This window comes from Triticum urartu, chromosome 2 (genome assembly GCF_003073215.2).
Source record: "Triticum urartu cultivar G1812 chromosome 2, Tu2.1, whole genome shotgun sequence".
NCBI classification, from domain to species: domain Eukaryota; kingdom Viridiplantae; phylum Streptophyta; class Magnoliopsida; order Poales; family Poaceae; genus Triticum; species Triticum urartu.
The window spans coordinates 669,835,300-669,847,378 of NC_053023.1; the positions used below are offsets into that span (position 1 = coordinate 669,835,300).

At 42.5% G+C, this 12,079-nt stretch overlaps 1 protein-coding gene and 1 long non-coding RNA gene across 6 annotated transcripts; one reads left to right on the forward strand and one right to left on the reverse strand.

Annotated features, from left to right (window-relative positions):
- Window positions 1-592: 592 nt before the first annotated feature.
- On the reverse strand, window positions 593-5,982 carry LOC125539610. Of its 4 annotated transcripts, none has more exons than XR_007296908.1 (4): window positions 5,739-5,982; window positions 5,495-5,659; window positions 882-953; window positions 593-724 (listed from the first exon to the last, which is right to left on the reverse strand). It is a non-coding gene; the product is annotated as an uncharacterized LOC125539610 (long non-coding RNA). The 4 variants fall into 4 exon arrangements; XR_007296907.1 differs by lacking the exons at window positions 593-724; window positions 882-953 and adding exons at window positions 2,522-2,798; window positions 2,924-2,968 and having other exon boundaries at window positions 5,739-5,981; XR_007296905.1 differs by having other exon boundaries at window positions 593-953; window positions 5,739-5,979.
- On the forward strand, window positions 961-5,069 carry LOC125539608 (transcription factor EAT1-like). Of its 2 annotated transcripts, XM_048703105.1 has the most exons (4): window positions 961-1,797; window positions 2,485-3,405; window positions 4,196-4,618; window positions 4,719-5,069. In XM_048703105.1, exons 2-4 carry the CDS (start codon window positions 2,521-2,523, stop codon window positions 4,812-4,814), a joined length of 1,404 nt encoding a protein of 467 aa, XP_048559062.1. In that variant the 5' UTR covers window positions 961-1,797; window positions 2,485-2,520; the 3' UTR covers window positions 4,815-5,069. The 2 variants fall into 2 exon arrangements, with proteins under 2 accessions (XP_048559062.1, XP_048559061.1); XM_048703104.1 differs by lacking the exon at window positions 961-1,797 and having other exon boundaries at window positions 1,804-3,405.
- Window positions 5,983-12,079: the final 6,097 nt, after the last annotated feature.

Genomic DNA, 12,079 nt, shown 5'->3' on the forward strand with positions numbered 1-12,079 from the left:
ATCCAGACACAAGGTACCGCTGGTTGCTTTACGCAGTTCAGTAGTCCGTTCGTCGACAAGTTCAGATGAAGAGACGTTGTGCATGGCTGAAAGTTCTGTGGACGCCGTCGATGTGCGCTGCGCGTGCTAGTAAGTACAGTAGCTCCTAGGAGTTGTGGGGTAAAATCTGATGAGCATGAGACCCTGCATGCATGCTGCCCCAAGAAGTGCAAACTGCATTCATTACACTAACATGCTTGCGCGACGACATGTCAGAGCATAACAGAAATGTGCTGGCTATGTTTGGAAGGACGCACGGTGCTATCAAGATGACAAACACATCAGCTGAGAAAGCACAAATGGACTGTTTGTAAGTACAGAAAGCTATGATGTACTCCTTCTCGAGAACCCACCGCGAATGATCAAACTCTGTTTTGCTTCAAGAAATGGCTTTCGGCTCTCAAAGGGTCAGAATGCTGAAGATCCGAGCAATGCAACAGAGGGTGTGCTGGAGACATTCAGGACAACTCTTCGAGAGTCATAAGTTCCATCTTCGAAATTCAATCCTGTAGTGTTAGCAGTTCAATGGCAATATAGTTTGCAGGATATTTCAGCATAAGCAAATCAGGTAACAGCAAACATTGGTGGCAGATACACCATCTGGGATCCATCACAGGTGCAACAAACTAATAAGGCATAAGTGCCTGCCACTGAGACAACAAAATTGGTGTTCTCTTAGCAGACCCTGCCATTGAGACAAGGGAGATGTCATGGAACTTAAGCATAAACCAAGTAGGTGTCTGGTGTCAAAGGAGATTGCGCTACTATCTGTTACTCTATAGTCCATAGCTTTAATCCAGAACTGTTGGTTATATTTTAAATCCAAGTCATCCATCACTCACATTGGTCCATTTAGGCAGGCCTCCTTACTTTAGAGAATATTTCGAAGGTAGAGTATAAGTGCAATATTAACCCTGGTGAAAATGCAAAATATAAAGGTTTAGTATTATAATACCACTTCTCTGTAAATTATACACACGTACAACAGAATCTGAAGATATGATGCCACATTAGTGACATTTTAGGAGAAACAATCAATCCTAACAAATCCTATACCACAATAACAACCAGATACACTAACAGACATGCAATTTTTATCATGCTCGTCCCTCAGTTTTACATTTTTCTCGAAGCGGCGAGCTTACTAGAAAAACGGATTTAATGCTACTGACCTGCTTCATACACAATAATCGGTACCATAAAGTAAAAATGTCTAAACTTATCATATTTTAGCAAACCAAGAACATCACACCAATATATACAGAAACACAGATCCTCAAAAGAATAAGGCTGATATGAATATTCCATAATACAAGATCATGTATTCTTTGGATACTTGCAATCTTGTAGGTAGTTGTAGCTCTAGTTTCTGAGAGAATAACTACACCAGTGCATTCATAAAATATGGTAAGGGGGCAGAAGGCATGACCTACATTTCTCAACTTCCTATGGGTGAATAACATCAAAGATGCCAAATTCAAAGGGTGTGAGCTTTCCGTCTTTCTCGTTTCTGTCTCCTGATAATAACAGAAACAATAATAACCATATGATAGTCCTTCGCATTGACCTTTAGTATGGGCGCATTCTGTTATTTTCTATCCCATCATTTTTGTGTGACAACCAAATTATGGTTTCATGACTTGCCGCTATAATATTCTTGGCATAGCACAGAAACAAGGCTTCATGAGTCTTTGAGTTGCAGCTTCATGAACAAAGCCTCGCTCATTCAATCATCAGGCAGCTGTACCAAAAAGATAGGTACGTTCTCTTCTAGTGCTTATTGCTACTGCTCGCTAGATGTAATTCCTGATTAACAGTTGCTTCTTTAAGTCTTAGTTGGTGAGATTGAACATCAAAAGATTCAGCCACCATGGATTTCATGTGCTTCATTTTACTGATCATCTTGCACTTACTGAGTTGTATTACCATTACAAATTATTCCGTGCTACTAAACATTTTGCTGATTGGCTACTGAGCATGTGGTAGTTGAAGCACATTGTATCAAACATCAAATATGAATAGGATTAGGGAACAGAAAAAGATGGTAAAGGGTTTGTTAGGTCTGGAACAAGCATAGTTGCTTCATGTCTTATTAATCATCCTATATGGGACTTCTCTACACGGAAGAACAGACAGCCACATTGCATAGCTTAAAACTCCACGGCTCTACCTCTTTTGCAACAACCAAAACAGCCAGGCCAACTGCAATTTCCACATCCGATCGAATTCTATCTGCTGCTGCTGCATTCCTGTTGAGTCATTTTTTCCCCTTAGTAAGTGCACTGCAAGTAATTACCATTATATTTCAGCTCAAGATCAGTCCATATCTAAGATGCTACTGAATTTGTTATTCGATTTCCTCTTGCATTTGATTCTGTGTCAAAATCCTGTTCTTCAATGCATTTCTTTCTGTGCTCATCCGTTTTCATGTTGTGTTGATTCTAGATTTGGATTGAAGGTGCCAGGCACTGTTTCGTCAAAATGATTGTTGGAGGTGACTATTTTGAAGGTTCCCATGATCACAATCTCATGACAGGATCTTTGACCCATGATTCTTCTCTGGCTCCTAAATGCAACGACAACACAAATATTGAGCTACAGAGATTCAAGGTGCAGTCGTTTTCTGCAGATATCCTTTCTGATTCGACCAATCTTTCTTCTGAAGCTGCAAGAGCAATCAACCACCTTCAGCATCAACTAGGAATTGGTTTGGAGCAGGATATGCGACCAGTGGAAACTGCAACCTGGGATACTTCTATCTGCACCATTCAAGACCAAATAATCAACCATCAGCTTAGCGAAGATCCACAAAACATATTGGTGCAACAACAGATTCAACAGTATGATCCTGCGCTTTATCCAAACAGTGGTTACACACCAGCACCTGATCTCTTAAACCTTCTCCACTGCACTGTGGCTCCAGTGTTCCCTGCAACAGCATCAGTCTTTGGTGATACAGCACTAAGTGGTGGTACTAACTATTTGGATCTTAATGGTGAGTTTACAGGAGTGGCAGCAATTCCTGACAGTGGATTAATGTACACTAGTGATCCGGCATTGCAGTTAGGGTACCATGCTGCCCAGTCTCACGCACTAAAGGATATCTGCCATTCACTGCCGCAAAATTATGGGCTGTTCCCCAGTGAGGATGAAAGAGATGCCATGCTTGGGGTTGGAAGTGTCGGAGGAGATCTTTTTCAGGATATGGATGACAGGCAATTTGATACTGTACTGGAGGGCAGAAGAGGGAAGGGTGAGTTCGGAAAGGGAAAAGGAAAAGCTAACTTTGCGACAGAGAGAGAGAGGAGGGAACAGCTAAATGTGAAGTATAAGACTTTAAGAATGCTCTTCCCCAATCCTACCAAGGTTTGTCTTGTTCATCATTTTGCACGTTTAGGAGATTTGATGATTATCAGATGTCCAGAATAGTCAACTATAGAAGTTAATCACTAGGGTTTGTTCAATGACGCTACATGTACAGAATACTTCATTAATAGAAGCTAACAATTAAAATTTCAGGCCACTTTCCAGTTTTCATTGGTTTTGTGAAGATAATTGAATTTCTGAATAACTTCATCCATTTACTCTCAGTGTGTTAAGACGCTTAGAAGTGGCAACACCAAAGTACTATGCATTCCGAAAAACCAGTGCTTTATAAAACATCAACAAAAACCCATTCGCAAAACTGTCATCTGTCTGATGTAGATTCAAAGAAACATGTGTTAGATAATATGCTTCTGCTGAACTTTCTGTCGAATAGTTCTCAAGCTCTGTTGCTACATTATATTCAGGTTGATACTGATATCCTATGGAACATGATTGCTATGAACTAGTTGCTCGTTGTGCTCTTTGCAGATACTTACCCCATTATCTTGATCGAGTGTGTTTGTACCTTCTAGTTAATTATGAAAGAAAATGAAAGCAATCAAATTCCATATGTATATTGATTTTTTTCATAAGTATTATTGTCCTCATTGCACTACTCTCCAGGACCTCTATAGTGATCTAACCTTAACCGATTAGACAACACTTCCTGATTTACTCAATGAAAACGTAAACAATGTGACAGAATCATAAAAATCTAGGTTGCACCTTTAGGGGCTACTGCTCATATATGTTTGATATGGCACTAATGTGTTACAGAACTGTTCTCTAGAATGACAGGGCTTCAGTAGTAGGTGATGCCATTGAATACATAGATGAGCTGAATCGAACAGTGAAGGAACTGAAGATCCTAGTGGAACAGAAGTGGCATGGGACTAATAGGAGAAAGATAAGAAAGTTGGATGAAGAGGCCGCTGCTGATGGTGAAAGCTCATCGATGAGGCCAATAAGGGATGAGCAAGACAATCAGCTTGATGGGGCCATAAGAAGCTCATGGGTTCAGAGGAGGTCCAGGGAGTGCCATGTTGATGTTCGCATAGTGGAAAATGAAATAAACATCAAGCTCACAGAAAAGAAGAAGACCAACTCCTCCCTGCTTCATGTTGCAAAGGTTCTTGATGAATTCCATCTTGAGATCATCCATGTGGTTGGAGGGATTATTGGTGATCACTACATATTCATGTTTAACACTAAGGTATTGACAGTATTATTTATTTTAAGTAGCATCAGGAACTCCTTTCCCCATATTGCCGATTGTCATTGACAGTAATGTTCCATCATCCACAATAATGCAGGTGTCTGAAGGTTCCTCAATTTATGCTTGTGCAGTGGCAAAGAGGATCCTTCAAGCAGTGGATGCACAACACCAGGCACTTGACATATTCAACTAGGCATTAGCACCCATAGTAACTATTTGAAGAAGTTCCTAGTCTACTACTCTCCCTGGGGAGAGTCGTAATTTTATTTTCTGTCAGTCTATCCGTGAGGAAAGTTATTAGAACAGGCTTGGAGAGAACTTTGTCTTTACCATTAGCTAGCTCGGAAAACAAACAAAAAAATCTGGCATGCCTAACTGTTTACTGTTATCACTTATCTAGCTCTACCAGAAATGATTTGACTCTCTGCCTCAGTATTTGCTTCCATCATCTTTTCGTCGCATTTCATTTGGAGTTGGCTTCAAAATATAGTACTCCCTCCGTCCATATTAATTGTCGCTGATTTAGTATAATGTTGTACTAAATCAGTGACAATTAAATATGGATCGGAGGGAGTAGAAGATGATGATTTACACATGTCTGCATGGCCTACTATGTTCTCTTTTACAGAAAGTGGCTTAGTGAGTTGCATTCACTGGTACCAGTATCACATCTCACAGGATGCTACATGCATATGAAAACTTCGCAGAGATCCAAAATCTGTGCAGAACTTCTACAAGCTGGGCCGAATCGCTAGGTAAATCGAGTTGCATTGTGCGTGATAATTCGTGTGTAGAGGAATATGCCACCCAATAGTTCTCAAAACCATTGTCTTAGCAACGAGATGAGAAAAAGGTATGACGGTACGGTCTTACATTCTTGCTATCCGTGCAGCAGATCTGCTCTGCTCGACTCGTACAATGTCCCGAACACCTCGCGGGCACCACCCCGCCCCCGCAACGGCAAAGCTCCGGTCACGGCCAACACGCGAATTGCAGTGACGCAGGAACAGCACGAGATGTGATGCCGCCCGTGGCACTCTGCGCCAGACCAGAATCAGATCAGGGGACTGAACATTTCCAACCTGCAATCGTATTCTTGCAAAGAACAACATTTTACCGGTGAGATCTGCAGGGCCCGGGCGTGCGACCGCTGCTTGCTTCCGCGCAGCTCCCGCACCGTCGATGCTGCTCGTGGAACCGCTGCTCGCGTGCAGACGTGCTAGGGCAGCAAAGGCTCTCCAGCTACGGGAGGGCACGCCTGTGGTTCAGGTCGCCGAGGAAGGGGAAGAGGAGGATTGCACGAGCACTTACCGGGTGGCAAAAGAAAAGAAACCTGTTAGCCGCAAATTTCGTCCCCATCAGCGGACACGGGATCAGTCCGGGAACACGGAAGGTCGCGTACATTTTGGTAACGATAAAAATTACCCGGACGAAATTCGATCAAATACGGATTTAATTTAAACATGACAGTTTCGTTACATTTGCATCAACTAAGCGTAGATCGTCAGTTCCTCATGTCCGATCATGAACCAAGAAAATTGAAGCTTCACCGTCTCCACTTCCGCTTCGGTGCTCTCCAGCTCCGCCTCCGTAACCTCCGCCTCCTGAGGCCCAGGAAGTGAAGTTGTCCACCTCCACCTCGTCGCCAAGCGACTAATCAGCCGATGATGTTGAGCCCACCAAATTTGGCGTCGACGGAAAGGAAGGAGCGGTGGCCTTTCTGGGACCAGAGCAGCGATGACCTACCGTGCACTACTCTTTCTTGCTGTCGGCGGTGCCTGCAAACATGCCAGCTTCGTGGTCGTAGTGGCGAGGCTCCTAAAACGGCCATGATATCCGAAAGCGTTCGGACCTGTGCGTGGACCATGATATGGGAGCCAGACATCAAACCATATATACCTCAAAGGCTCAAACATCTGCATATATTTTAAACGGAATTTGAGCAAACCGAACGATTCATGCAATCCGAATGTTTTCATTTAAATTGGATCACATCCATTGCATTTTTTAGATATTTCATTAAACCAAAGTGTTCGAAAGTTTATCTAGTCTATATCTTCGCTCGTCCGTGCTCCAAGTCCTTGTTGTTCCCCTCCGTGTCCATGTCCGACGGGTCATGAGCCCTAGGAAGTGAAGTTGCGGGTTGCCGATGAGGAAGAGTACATGGGACACGGACTAGCCCACATGGGACATGAGGCGCCACCATTTTCCATTCCCTACTCTTTCTCATCGGAGTATGTGGCCTGCATGTCGCCAGTGGAGGTGAGGTCCACGACGGACGTGGATGGACCAACCTTGTGGGCGTAGTAGCGCAAACGATGCGCAACTGTCGGCGTTTTCGTCCGCAATCGCCAGCACCACTTTTTTGCATCCAACCGAGATGCAACCGCGTTGTAGACAGCACGAGTGTTGATCGCAGCCTTGTAGAGCGTCTGCTATTCGACGATGTAGTTCGGGTTCTTCACAATCATGGCCGCCACAGCCTCCTCACTCATGAACTCGCCATAGATTTGGCCCTCCTCCAGCCAATGATGCGCGAGAAAGGTGAGGTTATACCGATGCTCCTCTTACGCCTGTCGGAACGCCGGCAACGGCTACGGCGCCAGCTGCTCCTCCACCATGACAGCTTCGAAGTGCGCATGTGCCCTGCTCCATGGTGAAGTCGGCATGGACCGACGTGCGAGGGGGTGCCGGCTCATCGTCGTTTTCCTCCGACGAGCTTGCCAGCAAGATGGCCTATATTCGTCGAGCAACATGGTCTTGCTAGTTGATAGCAAAGGCGACCACCTCGGTCCAGACCTCGCGTTCATGGCGGATGTGGTGCACAAAGGAGGAACTGGACCAGGCATGGTGTGGATTGAGTGGGGCGTGTACACGTATAAATAGCCGGCACCGACCAGGACACGCGGCATGGTGTGTCCATGCGGACGCCATAGTTGGTTTCTCGCCTGTCACGCCTGTTTAATGCCGGAAGGCAGGCAGATGGGGCAGCCGGTATGAATGTGGTAGATAGTCGTCATGTTTCGTCCAGTCACTTCTCTCCGGCATTGAACAAGCATGGGGGCGAAGAAACAGGTGTGGGCAGTGCTCTTGGCCGGTGCGCCACTTTAATGTCGGCTCCAGTGACCGGTCGCGTCCACTCTGGATCGGTGTGAATGCAATGCTTTTGGGCCGTCATGAATGCAGTGTCGAAGAGTGGAGGTGAGTTCACACGGGAGAGGGCGAGGGCGCGAGAGATGATTTTGGGTGGGACTGGGGTCGGACGTGTACATGGCGGCAATCCAAACGCGCGCAAAGCCCCTGTTTGTTATTGGTTTACGTGAAAACGGACGCGTGGACTGATCTATGCACACACGGGGTGCCGCGTTGGATAGTAAAGTACGTACGGATAGCTTGGTCTGAATATTTGCGTGCAATTTGAGGATCCGCATTAGAGATGTCGTTAAGTTGCATGCATCGCAGCTATATTTGCTTCTAAGAAAATTACAAGGATTTGGTTCTACTAAAAACTAAATTTGAACTAATGTTAACTTTTTCTTAGACATACGCTTGGGTCCACGCATCAGAATATCATACTCCATCAGTTTCATTATGTCATAATAGATTTCTGAAATATCAAACTTTATAAAGGTCTAAAGATGATTTCTTGTATCTACAAACCAAATAGATACAATATGAAAATATGTCTCATGATGTATCTAATGGTATGTATTTTTGTATTTAGATGTAGATATTTTTCTATATACATTTAGTCAAGATTTGTTAAGTTTTACATTTGAAAAAAAAACCTATATACACTACATTATGGAATGGAGAGAATATTTCGTTATCGTCCACCTTACTCTCACAATTTGAGCCAGCTTGGCCTCATGTGAAATGATTCCGCTACTATAACCAATTCGTGCCTTTTTTTCCTTAGCAGCTAGCACCAAGTTTTGATCAACATTGGCCATGCTCAAGAGCTTGGATCAACATCCAGCTATTCAATTTTTTATCTTTGTGTATAATAATGTATTAAGGCTTGCATTGAAGTCACACTAAAGTTGCATGGTCCGAGAATGATAAATTTAAGCTAACCAAGGTATAGATTTAGGTGACCGAGATTTATGAAAAATTTAGGCAACCGGAAATTAGCAAATTTGGTTTTAGTTTCCATTAGAAAGTCTGGATCTGGTTCAGTTAAGTGGAATCGGGCAAAGCAAAATGGTTGGTTCAATAATATGGCGTGATATCTTATGATTCTAGTCTAATTGTTAGAGTTTGGATGACTCACATGTAATGTATTCCCAAACACATGGTCAGACCAAATTTCAAATCCAAAAAATTGCTTGGTTGCAGTAATGTTTGGAATTTTATTTGGCAACACTTACCATATCCCACATCTGTTACACAAAACACAATCGTTCCAAACAAACCCTAAATAGAAAGAAGGAACTTTCCAACAAACCGCACACAAACTTAGATGAGTGGTTTACTCTTCCTGACAATTTTTTTAAAATAAGTGCTCATGTTGTCACTCTCCTTATCAACGACGAGAAAAAAATGATCTACCACTCTATGGCAAAGACAATGGTAGAGGATGATATTATTGATGTTGGTAAGCATATTGATGATTGATGTCGTTAAACTCAGGTGGGTAACTCCCTGGACTTGTGTGTAGAGTAATGGAAGTATCGTGTCTATCTCCCTCTACTAGCTGATACATCTCCAACGTATCTATAATTTTTTTATTGTTCCATGCTATTATATTATCTGCTTTGGATGTTTATGGACTTTATTTTACACTTTTATATTATTTTTGGGACTAACATATTAACCCAGAGCCCAGTGCCAGTTCCTGTTTTTTCCTTATTTCAGTGTTTCGTAGAAAAGGAATATCAAACGGAGTCCAAACTGAATGAAACCTTCGGGAGAGTTATTTTTGGAATGGAAGCAATTCAGGAGACTTGGAGTATACGTCAGGCAATCAACGAGGCAATCAACGAGGCAGGGGGCGCGCCCACCCCCCTGGGCGCGCCCTCCATCCTCGTGGGCCCCTAGTTGCTCCACCGACGTACTTCTTCCTTCTATATATATCCATATACCCCCCAAACATCGAAGATCAGAATAGATCGGGAGTTCCGCCGCCAGAAGCCTCCGTAGCCACCGAAAACCAATCTAGACCCGTTTCAGCACCCTGTCGGAGGGGGAATCCCTCTCCGGTGGCCATCTTCATCATCCCGGCGCTCTTCATGACGAGTAGTTCTCCCTCGGGGTTGAGGGTATGTACCAGTAGCGATGTGTTTGATCTCTCTCTCTCTCTCTCGTGTTCTTGATTCGGCACGATCTTGATGTATCACGAGCTTTGCTACTATATTTGGATCTTATGATGTTCCTCCCCCTCTACTCTCTTGTGATGAATTGAGTTTTCCCTTTGAAGTTGTCTTATCGGATTGAGTCTTTAAGGATTTGAGAACACTTGATGTATGTCTTGCATGTGCTTATCTGTGGTGACAATGGGATATCACGTGATCCACTTGATGTATGTTTCGGTGATCAACTTGCGAGTTCCGTGAACTTATGCATAGGGGTTGGCACACGTTTTCGTTTTGACTCTCCGGCAGAAACTTTGGGGCACTCTTTGAAGTACTTTGTGTTGGTTTGAATAGATGAATCTGAGATTGTGTGATGCATATCGTATAATCATACCCACGAATACTTGAGGTGACATTGGAGTATCTAGGTGACATTAGGGTTTTGGTTGATTTGTGTCTTAAGGTGTTATTCTAGTACAACTCTATGATAGATTGAACGAAAAGAATAGCTTCATGTTATTTTACTACGGACTCTTGAATAGATCGATCAGAAAGGATAACTTTGAGGTGGTTTCTTACACTACCATAATCTCTTCGTTTGTTCTCTGCTATTAGTGACTTTGGAGTGACTCTTTGTTGCATGTTGAGGGATAGTTATATGATCCAATTATGTTATTATTGTTGAGAGGACTTGCACTAGTGAAAGTATGAACCCTAGGCCTTATTTCCTAGCATTGCAATACCCTTTACGCTCACTTTTACCACTTGCTACCTTGTTGTTTTTATATTTTCAGATTACAAAAACCTATATCTACCATCCATATTGCAGTTGTATCACCATCTCTTCGCCGAACTAGTGCACATATACAATTTACCATTGTATTGGGTGTGTTGGGGACACAAGATACTCTTTGTTATTTGGTTGGAGGGTTTGTTTGAGAAAGACCATGTTCATCCTATGCCTCCCACGGATTGATAAACCTTAGGTCATCCACTTGAGGGAAATTTGTTATTGTCCTACAAACCTCTGCACTTGGAGGCCCAACAACGTCTACAAGAAGAAGGTTGTGTAGTAGACATCAAGCTCTTTTCTGGCGCCGTTGCCGGGGAGGTGAGTGCTTGAAGGTATATCTTTAGATCTTGCAATCGAATCTTTTTGTTTCTTGTTTTTATCACTAGTTTAGTTTATAAAAGAAAACTACAAAAAATGGAATTGAGGGTACCTCATATGCTTCATCTTTTTAATATCTTTCATGAAAATAAGGATTCCGATAATTATGCTCAAGTGCTAGAGGAAGAATGCATTAGAATGTTTGGCAGTCACGACGTTGTAAAACGACGGCCAGTGAATTGTAATACGACTCACTATAGGGCGAATTCGAGCTCGGTACCCGGGGATCCTCTAGAGTCGACCTGCAGGCATGCAAGCTTGTGGAAGCTATGTTTGATGAAGATGATATTTTTTGTCCCCCAAGTTTTGATGAGCAAATTTATTATGATGAAAGCATGCCTCCTATTTATGATGATTATATTGATTAAAGTGCATTTGGAGAGGTCATAACTTTATTTAGTGATGAATCCACTATTTCAGAAGAGGTTCCAATTGATTATGAGAACAAAGTTGCTATCTATGATGATTATTGTGATGACATGTATGCTATAAAGAATAATGATAACCATGAAACTTGTCATCATGATTTTAGTTTTCAATTGGATTATGCCTCACATGATAGTTATTTTGTTGAGTTTGCTCCCACTACTATTCATGAGAAGAAATTTGCTTATGTGGAGAGTAATAAAAATTCTATGCTTGTGCATCATGAAAATAGTGCTTTATGTGATAGTTATATTGTTAAATTCATTCATGATGCTACTGAAAATTATTATGAGGGAGGAATATATGCTTGTAGGAGTTGCAATAATATCAAGTTTCCTCTCTATGTGTTGAAAATCTTGAAGTTATGCTTGTTTTGCTTTCCTATGCAAGTTGATTCTTGTTTCCATAAGTTGTTTCTCACAAAATCCCTATGCATAGGAAGTGGGTTAGGCTTAAATGTGTTAGTAATATTCTTCATGATGCTATCTTTATGTTACAATTCTTATCTTTTATGTGAGCATCATTGAAATCATTATGCCTAGCTAGGGGCATTAAACGACAGCGCTT

Excerpts from the sequence above, each read along its gene's own strand:
- LOC125539608 (XM_048703105.1), top strand. The coding sequence starts at position 2,521 with ATGATTGTTGGAGGTGACTATTTTGAAGGTTCCCATGATCACAATCTC. Across the intron at positions 3,406-4,195 it reads TCTTCCCCAATCCTACCAAG|AATGACAGGGCTTCAGTAGT; the intron begins GTTTGTCTTGTT and ends ACTGTTCTCTAG. Across the intron at positions 4,619-4,718 it reads TATTCATGTTTAACACTAAG|GTGTCTGAAGGTTCCTCAAT; the intron begins GTATTGACAGTA and ends ACAATAATGCAG.